The 13,723-nt window shown below is 39.9% G+C and overlaps 1 protein-coding gene across 1 annotated transcript in view; it reads left to right on the forward strand.

Moving 5' to 3' along the window:
- WDFY2 (WD repeat and FYVE domain containing 2) overlaps nt 1-11,965 on the forward strand; it is a 150,835-nt gene extending 138,870 nt beyond the window's left edge. The window contains exons 8-12 of the mRNA XM_008565829.1: nt 2,615-2,720; nt 7,872-7,973; nt 8,674-8,804; nt 10,528-10,636; nt 11,707-11,965. Of these exons, the coding sequence (XP_008564051.1) occupies nt 2,615-2,720; nt 7,872-7,973; nt 8,674-8,804; nt 10,528-10,636; nt 11,707-11,736 (478 nt within the window). The 3' untranslated portion in view covers nt 11,737-11,965. The remainder of the gene's footprint in view (nt 1-2,614; nt 2,721-7,871; nt 7,974-8,673; nt 8,805-10,527; nt 10,637-11,706) is intronic.
- The last annotated feature ends 1,758 nt before the right edge of the window (nt 11,966-13,723 follow it).

The raw sequence follows: 13,723 nt of genomic DNA on the forward strand, positions 1-13,723 counted from the left end.
CCAAATTTTTAAAAATTTGGCTTTTTTTAAAAAATGGGGCTTTTCCCCCCCCCCCCCCCCCTAAACGATGAAGGACAGTAATCAAGCCAATTTAAAGCACTGAAAATAATTCTGGTGAGACATAGAATCTGTGCTAGGGAGGCAGATTCTACAGAAGGTAGAGATATCCTTTTGTGTTGTAGTCACAGGCATTAATCAGCAAACCAAGGAAGCAGCCATCAAAACTGAGGGAACTTTGCCAAGATTGTAATGCATCTTTTAGCTTTTTTTTCAGACTCAAGTATTATAAACCAAATACAATTCACTTTCTGTTTTTGTCCTTCATTTTTCTCTGTCATATTCTGGACACTTTAGAATTGCTTTTTTTCATTCTTAAAGTATTCAGTGGAGTTTTCCAGAGGCTACCTGATGAGTGATATCACAATAAACACAGAAGGAGATGAGCATCTGGCTCTCTCCTATGAAGCCAGGCATTAGAGAGACTTACAAAACTGTTAATGCCATTTTTCTTATCAAAATATTTTGTCTTGCAAAATATATTTTGCACAAATTATGTGATTTATGCTAAAATGGAATAGATTCATCATTGCTATTTTCAAATGAATCAATGTTTTCTAAATTTCTCAGTTTTAATTTCAAATACAGTAAATATTGATAGTTATCACTTATTTAAACCAAAGATCTTTTGTAGCCTCAAATAAGTTTTAAGAGTGTAAAGGGATCCTGAGACCAAAAAGTTTGAGAACCACTGCTTTAAGATAAAACTACTCTCTTTTTCTTTAAAAACAAAAGCACCTACACAGTTGTATTTCTTTCTCATTATTGCACCTGGCATAGTCTCATACACCCATTTTAATTATAATAATTAACCAAAGTAACTAACTTACATTTCACAGAGAAAATTGGGAGGAGGGAGGACATGGACAATTGAGAACTGTCTGTCACATGCAAGCACTTTAGCAGATTAGCAAAATTCATGAACACGCATGACCGGAATTTCCACCACAACATACATCACTTTTACATCTCCTTAAAGTGGCAAAAAACGAACTCACTCATTGACATGACTCAAAGGGGAATAGCCTCACTATAGCATATAAAAATAAGAAGCAAACATATATTACACTTTATAATCAAAGTTTCAGTATTCTAACTTAGAAATTATCTAAGTATGCAATGATTATTTATCAATTAACTCAATTTAACATTAATCCGTTTTAAGTTACCTAAGGATCTTGGAAATTATCTTTAGGTTGATAAGCTACAAAACATTACTTACATAAAAAGTTTGTCAAAATAATTATTCAGTTTACTTGAACAGGGCTGGCCAGTTAGCTCAGTTGGTTAGAGCATGGTGGTGCTAACACCAAGGTCACAGGCTCAGATCTCTGTACCAGCCAAGTGACACTTAATTTTATGAACTTGGATTCTTAAAATGTTACTGAGTTGGTTAACAGTTTCTGTAAAAAAGAAATTTTAAGTCTGGCACATTTAAAATATTAGACATTCATTTTCCTTATCTCTGAATTTTAGGAATATTCAATTTATATAAGCACTTCATCTCTATAAGTCAATCAGAACAAGTTCTTTTAATTTAAAAGGTGCTATAACCTAATTTATTGATACCTTCTGGGAAATAGGAAAGCATTCCATACACAACAAGAGGTAAAAGCCTTTCTGAATTGTAGATACATAGACACACAGAGCTTAATAGCTTTAGTTGTATAACTTCAGCCACAGGTCAAGTAGTAAACACGGAAACACAGCAAATCACCAGTCTAGATATCAAAGAACTGTTCTCCTTCCCAGTAGGCACAAAACCTTTAATTGATTTGAGCTCAAAATAGACAAACATACAAACAAAAACAACCAAGAAACAATATACCCTGTTCTCTCTCACCCAACAGAGAATACATCTCTATAATCCACTGTTAGCAATCACCAGATTGTCAGACCGTAAAACTGAATTCTCCATCATTTTTGCAACCAAGAGGGGAACAACTTATCAGCCATGCACAAACTAGAAAGAAAAATAAAACACAAAATTAGGAGAAAGGAAATGAAAACTAGAGAAATTCAAGTCTTTTACTGCTTTGGACTCACTCTGGAAGCCAAGAAAAGCCATGCATGGGGTTAGGTCACCCATAAGGTACACACCTCAGGCAACACAGTTTACCTGGCTCTGTTGGGTAAATCCAGTCAGCATCTCAATGGATGGCCTGCAAAACTTTTAAAGGATAATTTTTTAAAAGGTAAAATTATGACTCTTAAACAAACAAAAAATAAACATGTGCCACAGATTTTAATTAATTAAAGAAGGAGGGAACCAGTAAGATTTTCAACCAGTTTAACAATCAGCTTTTTTCCTTAAGTGCTGGTAACTGACAAAGACTTCCTCTTGCTGGGGCCTGAGTATGTTAAAGGAGCATTTAGACTTATTTTAAATCTAGCTTACTCTCCTGACCATCAGCATGTTGAAAACTCCGTCAGATTTCTAAGATCTACACATGGGCTCAGGAGTGAGTGTGCAAACTGGCTGATTTTGCTGGGGCTTCTGCCCTGAGGCCTTTCATTGCTCTCCTGATCTGTCACTAACACTTGGTTTCTTTCACAGTGACAAAGTCCAGGCCCTCTCCTATGCACAGCACACGCGGCAGCTCATCTCATGTGGCGGTGATGGTGGGATCGTCGTCTGGAACATGGACGTGGAGAGGCAGGAGGTGGGTGTCAGAGCAGGCTGGGTTGGGCCCTGAAGTTCAGCCCAGCCACCTCTCCTGCTTATTTCTTATTTCTTTTATGATTAAACCATGAAATAAGACATGTTATGTCAGAGAATTCAAAATGATAGTATAAAAAGAGTTTCTATATTTTTTACCTCTCACAAATTGGCATGTAACATTAATTTGATAGAGATTTCATAAGAATTTTGTCTGAAACTAAGCTGTTTAGACTTTAAATCTGTTACACCAGTCACAGCAAAAGTATAGGTGAGAAAAAGGAACCACCTCTTTTCCAGTGATAAGCCCTTTGGTATAAGATGCCTTACGAAAACAGAAAACTTACATGCTTTATGTTATTGAGGGAAATAGTGGCTAAGATGAAGTAAGAATCCTTAGTTTGGTATTAATAGAAATACTAGAAATAATTATTCTTGTGCTTCTTTATGACTCATGTTCTAAACAGTTCCCCTAATATAAATACATACTTGTCTTTTTAAAGCACATATTAAAATTTTATTATAACACTCTTTTTTAATGAGTTTTTAATATTTGAGCATCTTAACAACTAATATGTTCACTGAATATCCCCTTTGACAAGTACTTTGAAGTTAGCCATTTTGCTATTACCCTAGAATTATTCTAGGTAGACTTTCTAGGTCTTTGAAGTTAACCATTTTGCTATTACCCTAGAATTATTCTAGGTAGACTTTCTGGGTCTTTGAAGTTAACCATTTTGCTATTACCATAGAATTATTCTAGGTAGACTTTCCCTTTGACAGGGTACATTCTTCTTTTTTTTATTTCTTGCAGAATGTAAGAATTAGATAGAAAAGCAACACTTTGAAAAGACAAAAGCGATTTCCCAACTTCTTTCCATGCCCTCACCCCAGTCTCATTTCAAGTGTGTAGTTGCTATTACCCACAATGTAATGCCTTTCAAATGCCAGTAATTAAATGCTTAAGAAGATTAAAGCTTTATTTGCTCAAACCATAAATCCCCAGGAGTTCTATTAGTAACTAATTAAAATGATCATTACTGTTAGGAAGTGGGAAATTGTAGGATATTGCTTTTGAAAAGTACACTTGGCACCATATATATAAAGGCAGAGGATTGTCACAATGAGTGCTGGTCATGCTAATAGGCTCCCGCATGATTGTGTTGTGGGTTGGGTTCTGCAAAGTAGCCAGGTTTGAGTTAGGGACAGTCACACCTGCTCTGGCTTCTTTCCAGGCCTAACTGACCAAACTAAGGGAGGGGAGAACAGCCAGGTTCTTTTCCCTCAGTGCAAGCAGCCTCCACCCTTTAGGACAGAGGCCAAAGAGGGACAACGATGTGGGTCCCAGAGACGAAGGCAGGTGGTTGATGGGCAGCGCTTCGAGCCTTCTTGTTTAAATTCTGCCTCTTGGTATGCAGGTCTGTGGGCACTCGGTACTTGTTGATTCTTTTAAAGTCTTCTTGAGTCAAAGCTCTAAATAAGCAGTAGAGATAATTCCATCCATTTTTGCAAGTATCATATTTTATAAACATAAATCTGCTGAGATGTTTTTTGTAATTTGGTATCTGTGGAGCTGCTTCCTGGTTTTGGCAAGTGCTATGTGGTACTCACCTTGGGAGGTCTGAGACGTATTATGAAGCAGTCCCTAACATGAAGTACAGACAGACTTTCTGGAAGAAAAGACCTAAAGCTTCAGTATACCATTAAATGGTATAAATGATGAAATTACAGTTGATGTAAAGTAGAACATCAGTGCTGAAAATTTTGGAAGGGGTGTTATCATTGGCTAATACTCTCAGCAAAGGGTTTGTGGAAGGGCCTGGTGCTGAAAGATCGATGGGTCCTGGACATGCCCTCACTAGGAGCATCATGGGCTTTGCAGGCCTAGAAAAACCAAGAGCATGACAAGGTGAAGGTGAGAGGAGGCATGTGCTGCTTTAGTGCTCATGAGTTTAGAAGTAGTCAGAGGTGAGAGACAGACAGACAGATGATAGATGGAGCAGGTGATGAAAGACCCCAATGGGCTGGGTACAGATCGGGTTGACCTCCTGTAGGTAAGATGTGTTTATAAGTTAATGAAATCTATTTTTTCAAACTTTTATCATTTTTTAAAAAGTGTATATTATGCATAGTATGTGTTCTTCATAGAAATGTTACAAAATGCTCATTAACAAATAGAAAACATGTCAATTACTCATCATACCACTATCCAGAACTATCACCCTTAATGTGTTGGCAAACATCCTTCCTTACATTTTTCTCTACACATACACGTGTGTGAGATTTTTTAACAAAAAATGGAATCATACTGCACATGCTAATTTTTTCCCCCTTTCCTTGTCCATACTCCCTATTCCCTACTCATAGATCTTAGACACCAACCACGATGCGTTTGATATGTGTCCTAAACACACATGCTTCCTTGTAAAAGATATACAGAGGTGGGGGGTTGTTAAAGTTGGCATAAATAATGATGTGCTACGAGTCTGATTCTGTTTCCAACTTTTCCCATTGATTCCTTTTCAGCTCATCCTGCTTGTGTGTATGTTGGGCTGCTTCTGCATAAGATCCCATAGTATGTAGCAATCACATGTCACTTCTGTTCCCCAAGCAAAGGGGATGTAGATTGCCACCACATTCCCTGGTACCACACCCAGCACCCAGATGACCTTCCCATACATGTCATCTCATTGACCTGTGTGAAACTCTGTTAAGGATATAAACCGAAGAGTGAGATTGACCAAAGGTGTGGGCTTGATTTTGCTAAATAACAACCAAACAGCTGTACCCATTAATACTTCTCATGGAGAACAGGGAGTTTCCTGACACCTTACATCCTCACCAAGTTACTGTCACCTTTTCTGGTTTTGCCCTTTTGGAGACAGGTATAAAATAGTATTTCATTTTTATTTACGTTCTCTGTGTAACAGTAAATTTGAGCTTCTCTTCACATACTTCTGCCATGTAGTCTTCTCTATCAACTGCTTGAACAAGCAGTTTCTTTTGTATCATCTCCCAATTTTTCATCTGTTTCTTGCCATTTTCTTATTGGTTTTCAGGGGTTCTTTGTATAGCACAGATATTACAGGGGTCCTTTGTTGGTTATAGACTTTGTAAATATCTTCTCTAGTGTCTGTTAACTTTGTGCTGTACATACTGTTTAATAACCTGGGTTTTTCCAGTTTATTATGTACTGAAAATGTCCCATGTCTTTAAATATTTATTTCTACTATATAATTTTAATGGTAATTAAAGCTGATATTTGAGAAATTGTTCCATAAACAAACATTAATACTGCCCCCTCCCTTCTCTAAGGAGGATATCGATATGTTTTTTATTACATGAAGTGGGTTGCTAATTCGGTTTTTTTCAGGCCACTGGAAGTTCCTGATTAACCCAATCTGATTACAGACTGTAAGCATCACTTGATTTATTTGTCTAACAAAAGAGTATTTACGTTTTTTTTTATTTTGGGGCGTATGTCTTCCTGATTTTCCTGCATCATAAATGTTCTGAAAAAGTCACAGCATAGATAAGTCTTTTAGAGTTGAAACATTGTCTTTAGCTAAAAACTTTGTTATTTTATGCAATCTGTCTTTAAGCTGAATAAGTAGGGCATAAAAATTACAAAGTAAATCAAGGTTTACTTCTTTTCTTTGGTTTTAATAAAATAAATTGACCAAGGATCAAGCTCTTAATGTGTCACCTTTTTACTTTCTTTTTCTTGAGAAAATGTGTAGTTTTAGGTCTATCTCTACCTAAAGGTAGAAGAGGCTAAATCCCCAAATCTGTTTCATAGCAGTTATTCCTCAGAAAAGGATTATGTCAATAGGAAAAGGACTTCCAGCGCCTTCCCTGTGCTGCCCACTGTGACTCTCAAGGGGCTGGGCCATTGTTACTGCATTTCTCAAACTTGTTTATCTCAGGCCTCTTTCATAGTAAGTGTCCTGTGAGTCAAATGTCCCTGGAATTCACTTTTGGGAAACCCTGAGGTTGGATGTATTTTTCAAGGTCCCTTGGGTTCTGTGCCATATAGAAAGAGATGAATTCCTCTGCCAAATGATGAATTCTACAGAGTTGAGTGTGGAACTCTGGAAGCAAATGCAGCCACTATGTGCATAATCCATAAGGATTTGCTAAAGAATAGCTTTAAGGGCCGGCCCGGTGGCGCACTGCTACAGTGCGCCGCTTGGGAGCGCGGCGGCGCTCCCGCGAGGGTTCAGATCCCACATACAGACTGCCACTCACTGGCTGAGCGAGGTGCGGGCACAACACTGAGGGTGGTGATCCCGTTGCCGTTCCCGGTCCGGTATGGGCGCGACACTGAGGGTTGCGATCCGTTGCCGGTCATGAAAAAAGACAAAAAAAATAGAATAGCTTTAAGCCAAACACACTTTTCAAACCTCTCTGACATCATTTAGAGGACTCGTGATGGAATTGGGAAGTAGTGAACAAAGCCAGAATAGTATGTGACCCATGAGGTAAGAAGCAGAGCCTCAATCCCTGTGGGGCCGTGCCATGAGTGGACAGTCGACAAGTAGCTTCCCTGAGTATCCGCCGTGGTCAAGCGGTATCACTCCTACACCGGCGGCTGTATGTGTGTGCAGCGTGCAGTTAGGTATCGTCGTGCGTGATCAGAGCAAATGGAACCACACAGAGAATACGAGATGAAGTACTAAATCCTCAGCATGGCTGTCAGGACTCTACGCGAGCCATCCCCTCCAGCCATCCTGAGCTTCTCTCAGCCCCCTTTGCCTAGCCTCCTCCCATCCATGCTCAGGTCTCAGCTGTCGTGTCACTTCTCAGAGACCCCAGCCAGGGTCGGAACCTCCTGTTACACCTATGTCATAGCGCTTTGTGCTCCTCCTTCTCAGGCCTTCCTATTGTACTTATTTAAATAATTATTAATAATAATATTTCGTGTCTGGTCTTCCCTGATAAATTATAAGCTTCATGATGGAGACTCGTTTTATTCACCACTACATCTCATCCCCAGGGCCTGACATGTAATAGGCATTCAGTAAATATTTTTTGAACGGTTGACTGCAAAATCACACTTGTGTTTCTTATAAACACATCCTGATTCTGTAAGTTTCATCAGTATCAGTTGTCCCCACTGCTTCTGTGACCCCTTGTGTGCTTTTTTTTTGACAAGACCCCTGAATGGTTGGACAGTGATTCCTGCCAAAAGTGTGATCAGCCTTTCTTCTGGAACTTCAAGCAAATGTGGGACAGTAAGAAAATTGGCCTAAGACAGGTAGGTGATATGGAGGCTTTGTCAAAATGTAATTGTGTGGAAATAACTTAACTTTGTGATCTTAGAAGATAGAGCACTCCTGGTCAGGAGTTGTGGAGGGATAGATTAGTATCCTGGAGTCACCTTGTGACTGAACGTTAATTTATTCCCTTTAGCTACTGTAGATCATTCCTACTAGATTCAGTTTCTGTAGTGATTTGTTCCCAGTAATAAAGGGATACTATTTTAGAATCCTGGTGGCATCTACACCTTAAAATTACAGGCATCATTCTTAGCTCATATGGGTACCAAACCATGAAGTGGTATTTTTTTTACTTTCCCTCCCTTTGACTTTGTTATTTAGGCTTGCAATGCAGCATTTTCTATCTGATTCCATCATTTGTTTTGGTCTTCCCCAAGGAAATGAAACGTTAGGTCACCTAAGCTTAGCGTGGTCAAAGTACAATGGATTGAATCAGGTTTCATCCCCGTTCTCCTTCATCCAGCAGCATAATCTGGAGATGTCACTTCCTCAGTACACTCCTATTTAAGGTCACCCGACCACTAGGTGGTTCTCATGATGACAATTGGAAAGGGCTAAGAACGGGGAAAGTGGGAGAGTGGGGAGGTGGCACAATCAGCTCTGTTTCCCAGCAGTCCTCATTCTGAGTAAACAGAGCCCAGAAGGAGAACTCGCCTGGTGTGTTCTCTCCCTCCTCAGCACCATTGCCGCAAGTGCGGGAAGGCGGTCTGCGGCAAGTGCAGCTCCAAGCGCTCCTCCATACCTCTCATGGGCTTCGAGTTTGAAGTGAGAGTCTGTGACAGCTGCCACGACGCCATCACAGACGAAGAGTAAGTGCCAACAGTCTGCAGCACTCTCCAGGTTAAGGAGAGAAGCGAGCTAGAGAGCTGCCCTGAGCGCTCTAGCCATGCCTCATATTGCTCTAGTTCCTGCTGCTTTAGAACGCAGACCGTGGCAAGTGGGGAAAAGCCCTCGGTTGCCATCAAGAGATTATGTTGTCTTGTGAGATAGGAAAAGAGAGAATATGCCCAAAGAATTCATCTCTGGGCTCTTCCTAATCCCAGGGATATGTGCGTTTAAAATAGATGCTGTCTGCTCATTGACTTGAGAATTGCCCAGAAGCGCAGGGGTCCTGGGTTTGCTTTCTAGCTCAAGCTATCTTTACAGGAGCTGAATCAGCCCACAGGCTCCAGAAGGTTTCATTTTCCAGGAAGAGCTAAGCTGCTTTACCTGAGAAGCAAATATTCCCATTGTCCAGCTACCCAGCTGGCTGCTTGTCAGTCCTGCCTGGTAACCAAGGACCTTAGGTTACTGCACCTTGGTGTGCTTTGGAGAGTGGAACAAATCTCTGTTGTCTCTTTAATGATGGCCTACTGAAAACTGCCCCCAGAGGTACACAGAATGCTCTGCAACAGGCTTCCCTTTCAGAGAGTTACAGGAGGGTCTCCCAGGAAATGTGTCCTCCCAGTCTTCCCAGCACCTTGTATTACAGTCAAATATTTAAGTATTCTTATTTATCCATATCAATTACCAATTAAGATGCCCTTGCATGAGTGTTTATGTTCATTGACTATTTCCACTCATTATACATGATGAAATTAATAAGAGAGTTCTTTTCATTGAATTAGAAATCTGCAAGAGACCTTAGAGATATTCTAGTTTAATTCTTCATTTTATAGATAAAGACACAGACCCAGAGAGTCTAAGGAACTCGCAAATTAAGCCTACGTCTTTAGTTCTAAAAACTTAAAGCTTTTAGCACGCTGCAGACCTAGTCTACAGAGATATTTGGCTATAGGAAAAAGGGAGAAGCACACCGTCTTCAGAGAGCCACTGCAGCAGCGTTGGGATTCCCTGAAAATGACTGGAGAGTAGCTGTCTCCCTTGCTGTGCTCCTGTCCCCTCCAGCTCACTGTCACTCCTGCCTCTTGCATTGCCTCTAGACCAGCTAGGCAGTTGACAAACCTTTTTACTTAAAAATACACAAAATTAAAAAATACAAAACAAATGATGATGCTTATTTATTTTGTTTTGCTTGTTAAAGCTTTAGAATACTACAGAAAAAGTAAGTCTGCAGTTATACCAGTTAAAAATGCAAAAGAGTGGATGGCCCTTCAATTATAATGAAAGTTAGTAGTAGTTTAGCAAGTATGCCTTTTTTTTTTTAATTAAATATGCAAAGGTAGACAATTTCACTGGCAAGTCCTTCTGAGCTCAAACTTATCAAAAGCACTGTAGTTTAAAAAAGATTTCCCAAAAGCACAGGTAGATATTTTCACAGACTCCATCAGAGCAACACATTCTCCAAGAGACTTTTGGAGATTTTATCTCTTTCCCATTTTGAAGATTATAAGAATTCCTTCTTCTTCCTCTTTTTTTTTTTCTTTTTTTTCTTTTTTAAATCACCAGGGAATAAAGGTGATCTGAGGAACATTTCTAACAGTGAAGCAGGTTTAGCCATTAGGCTAAAATTAGAGCTTAATGTCATCCTACGTCTCCTTCATTCATATGTCACTGCCTTTTACTCTGGGAAATGTTCTTTGCCCCTTCTAGACGTGCTCCCACGGCTACCTTCCATGACACTAAACATAATATTGTGCATGTACATTTTGATGCAACCAGAGGATGGTTACTGACTTCGGGAACTGACAAGGTTATTAAGGTAAGACACCGTCTTGTTAAGAAGCTTTCCATCTTTGGTCTTATGTAAATATGCAGGAGAACCAAGAACATGTTGAGGTACTGCTCAAAAGATTATCCTTGGCAGTGAATATTTCTGTTACATGCGAGGTCCCGTGCCAGGCACGGGCTCTATACAAAGAAATAAGACATGGCTCCAGCCTGCAAAGGAATGGACAGTCTACTTGGAACACACTCTTGAAAAGATAAATAATAATAGGTCACGTGTGCAGCAGTCAGAAAAGTAATACAGATGAGAATTATCTTAGGAGTTCAGCGGAGGCAGACGGTGCTGCTGGAGAAGGCTGCGTGAAGGCTTCATGAGGTGGAATCAGACTGAGTACTGAATGAAAGGCAGGACTTTAAGCCAACAGGCAATAAACAAGATCTTTTCCCACTCAGGTCAATTAATCCAAAAACATTCATCCAGGACCTCTCTGAGGACTGTGGTAGACCACATGGATTCAGTACCACTGCAGAGGCCCAGGACAGAAAGGGCCACCCTCACGTCATTCCCCGAGAAACACAGAGGCCCAGGCTCACCAGCACACTGAGCTTTACCTCTGACCCATGCTGGTCCCACTCTTTGGAGGTGCAGCAGGATGAGGTTATTAAAATAACTCCCTGTGGAAGCTGCCAGACCTCTTTGCAAGTATTAAGTAAACTCTGGGAGCCTCAGTTCCTTCATTTTTGAAAAACAAGACATCTTGTAGAATTGTAAGGAAGATTAAATGAGAAGATATGGAAAGGACACAGCATGTGCTTGGTGTCCAATATATGTTAGTTTCCTTCCCCTTAAATGGATCTAATCTGCTTTTGTTCTCCATTAGCTGGATTAAAATCTCAGCCATTGTCATGTTTTTGAACTTTATGTTGAATATTTTAATGAAAAAATATTTTATAGATTTAGAAATCATGTTAGTATAGTACGTAGTTGCTTTTTAAATAAAATTCACTTGAATTCAACTGTATGGGCTGTTTATCTTCAATACAATTTAATTTTGGTTCATCCTATATCTTCTTTTTTTTGTTGTTTTTTTTTTTTTTTTACAGTTGTGGGATATGACCCCAGTAGTGTCTTGAGGACTCTCCCAGGAATCAGAAAGATAGTATTTCCTAAAGAAACTATTATTCTAATCCAAATCATTACTGGAGAGGGAGGACAGGTATGTGAGAAGTGAGAGCAAAACTGAAGACCCTGGAGGAACTGCGTATCACCTACAAGCACAGCAGTGACCTAGAGAATGGCCACATGCAAGGGGACTCTTCCAACTTGTTCATACAATATAAAGGAAGATATTTTTTTAACAAATGGTTTATACAGTCTGGCTGTGCTACATTGTTTTGAGTATACTGAAAACTCTGGGGTGTTTAATTTTTATATTTTGCAGCACTCCGTTTTACTTGTTGCTTTGTGTGTGGGAGAAATGAGGGAAGCATCTGTTCAGGGTATTTGGGTCATTATAAAGTAGTTCCCGTGTTTCTGTACTTCGGCATGTATCATATGGCCAGCATCTCTTTCTTCCCTTCTCTCTGCATCTACCAGCACCTTCTCTGCTTTTCACCAGAGTATATAAGGGTACTTCAGAAAGTTTGTGGAAAAATGGAATTAAAAGATAATACAAATATTTCCATGAACTTTTTGAAAACCCCTCATATGTATTTTCACTGTTTATTCCCAGTGTTTCTGCTTTCATGTCCTCTTCCAGTGGAGAGATTTGGAAAACCATTTGTGTGGATTCAGCTACTGACTTCTTGAATCCCCTGAACAGTGATCTGTTGTAATGTCTGACTTCTTCCTGGTCTTATTGACTAGCAATGACCTGTGTTTCTGCCTCAGTTTTCTCTGTATTTCCATATTCAAAAATGTTCCCAATCATCATCATCACAGTAGATTATTATAACTCAGAGCTTCAACTCTCAGTGCCTGGATCATTTGGAATTCAGTTGGAGCCTTCTGAGCCTTTTATGTTTTAGTTTTTTTGACACAGACATTAAAAACAAACAAAACAAAAAAACCATACATGCTTCAAAAATAAGTGTCTTTAAGATGTGTCTTTCTGTGTGACATCATCTCTGAACTTGAACATGTTCTTTACTGCAAGATCATAATACTGCTCTATTCCTCACCATCTGTATTTTCTTCCCCTTTAAAAACTAGATATTTAGACATTTTTTCTTAGTGTATTTCATCAGAACACTTTGCACACTTTCATACTAAAACTGAATGTGATCTGATACTCAGAGGTACTGAATCCTATGGTTCATGCTATCTTCCTGTTGCAAATGTAAAAGAAGACGTAAGAAAATGAACCAGAAGAATTCTTATTTCTAAGAGAATCCAGTCAAGCTTGATAAAATGAAATATTCTTGTGTTCAGTGACTCAACTTGGGATATTGAAGTCTTTTTTAAAAAGCCTTATTTTCACCTGTAAAAATAGAATTGAAATTAACGGCAAGCATGTGCAAGCAAACCTGCCCCATTCTGAGCACTTTACATGTACGACCTCATCCGGTCCTCACCTGTCGGGAGCATCGGTCGGGGACCACCAAGTCTCTTGAGGATAACCAGGTCGGTGAAGCCTTCCAAATGAACAGGCCAGTTGCTTGCCCTTCCCTGTCCAAGCCCTACCTCCACAGTACCTTGCTCTCTTCTGATTTGACAGTTTTGGGGTAGTAGGGTTTGAGTGAAGTTAGAATCCTCCCTGTTATTTTTCCTCTTCTGGAGAGCATTTTTTCCCCCATGATCATTTGTTTCTTTTCTAACTGGGGGAAGTACAATAGCCATACTTGCCTGCCACCCATAGACCAAGTGCAAGGAGATGGGGCTTCCTGCAGGTGATCCTGCTGCCCCAGCATTGAGAAGCAGAGCCAGTGTGTGTGTCTTGTGCAGCCACGGTACGGGACAACTGTCACCTGGGACTTAGAGCAGCCCATGTGACCAGAACTCGGAGGACACACATGCACACACACACACAGAAGCCATTACCACTCGTCACTTCTCTGCCTCCTTCCACACTGCCCTTGCTTGCACAAGTCACAGCTGTTATAACTCCTTTGAGTCTTTTCT

Source organism: Galeopterus variegatus, unplaced genomic scaffold, assembly GCF_000696425.1.
Source record: "Galeopterus variegatus unplaced genomic scaffold, G_variegatus-3.0.2 Scaffold208, whole genome shotgun sequence".
Classification (NCBI taxonomy): Eukaryota; Metazoa; Chordata; class Mammalia; order Dermoptera; family Cynocephalidae; genus Galeopterus; species Galeopterus variegatus.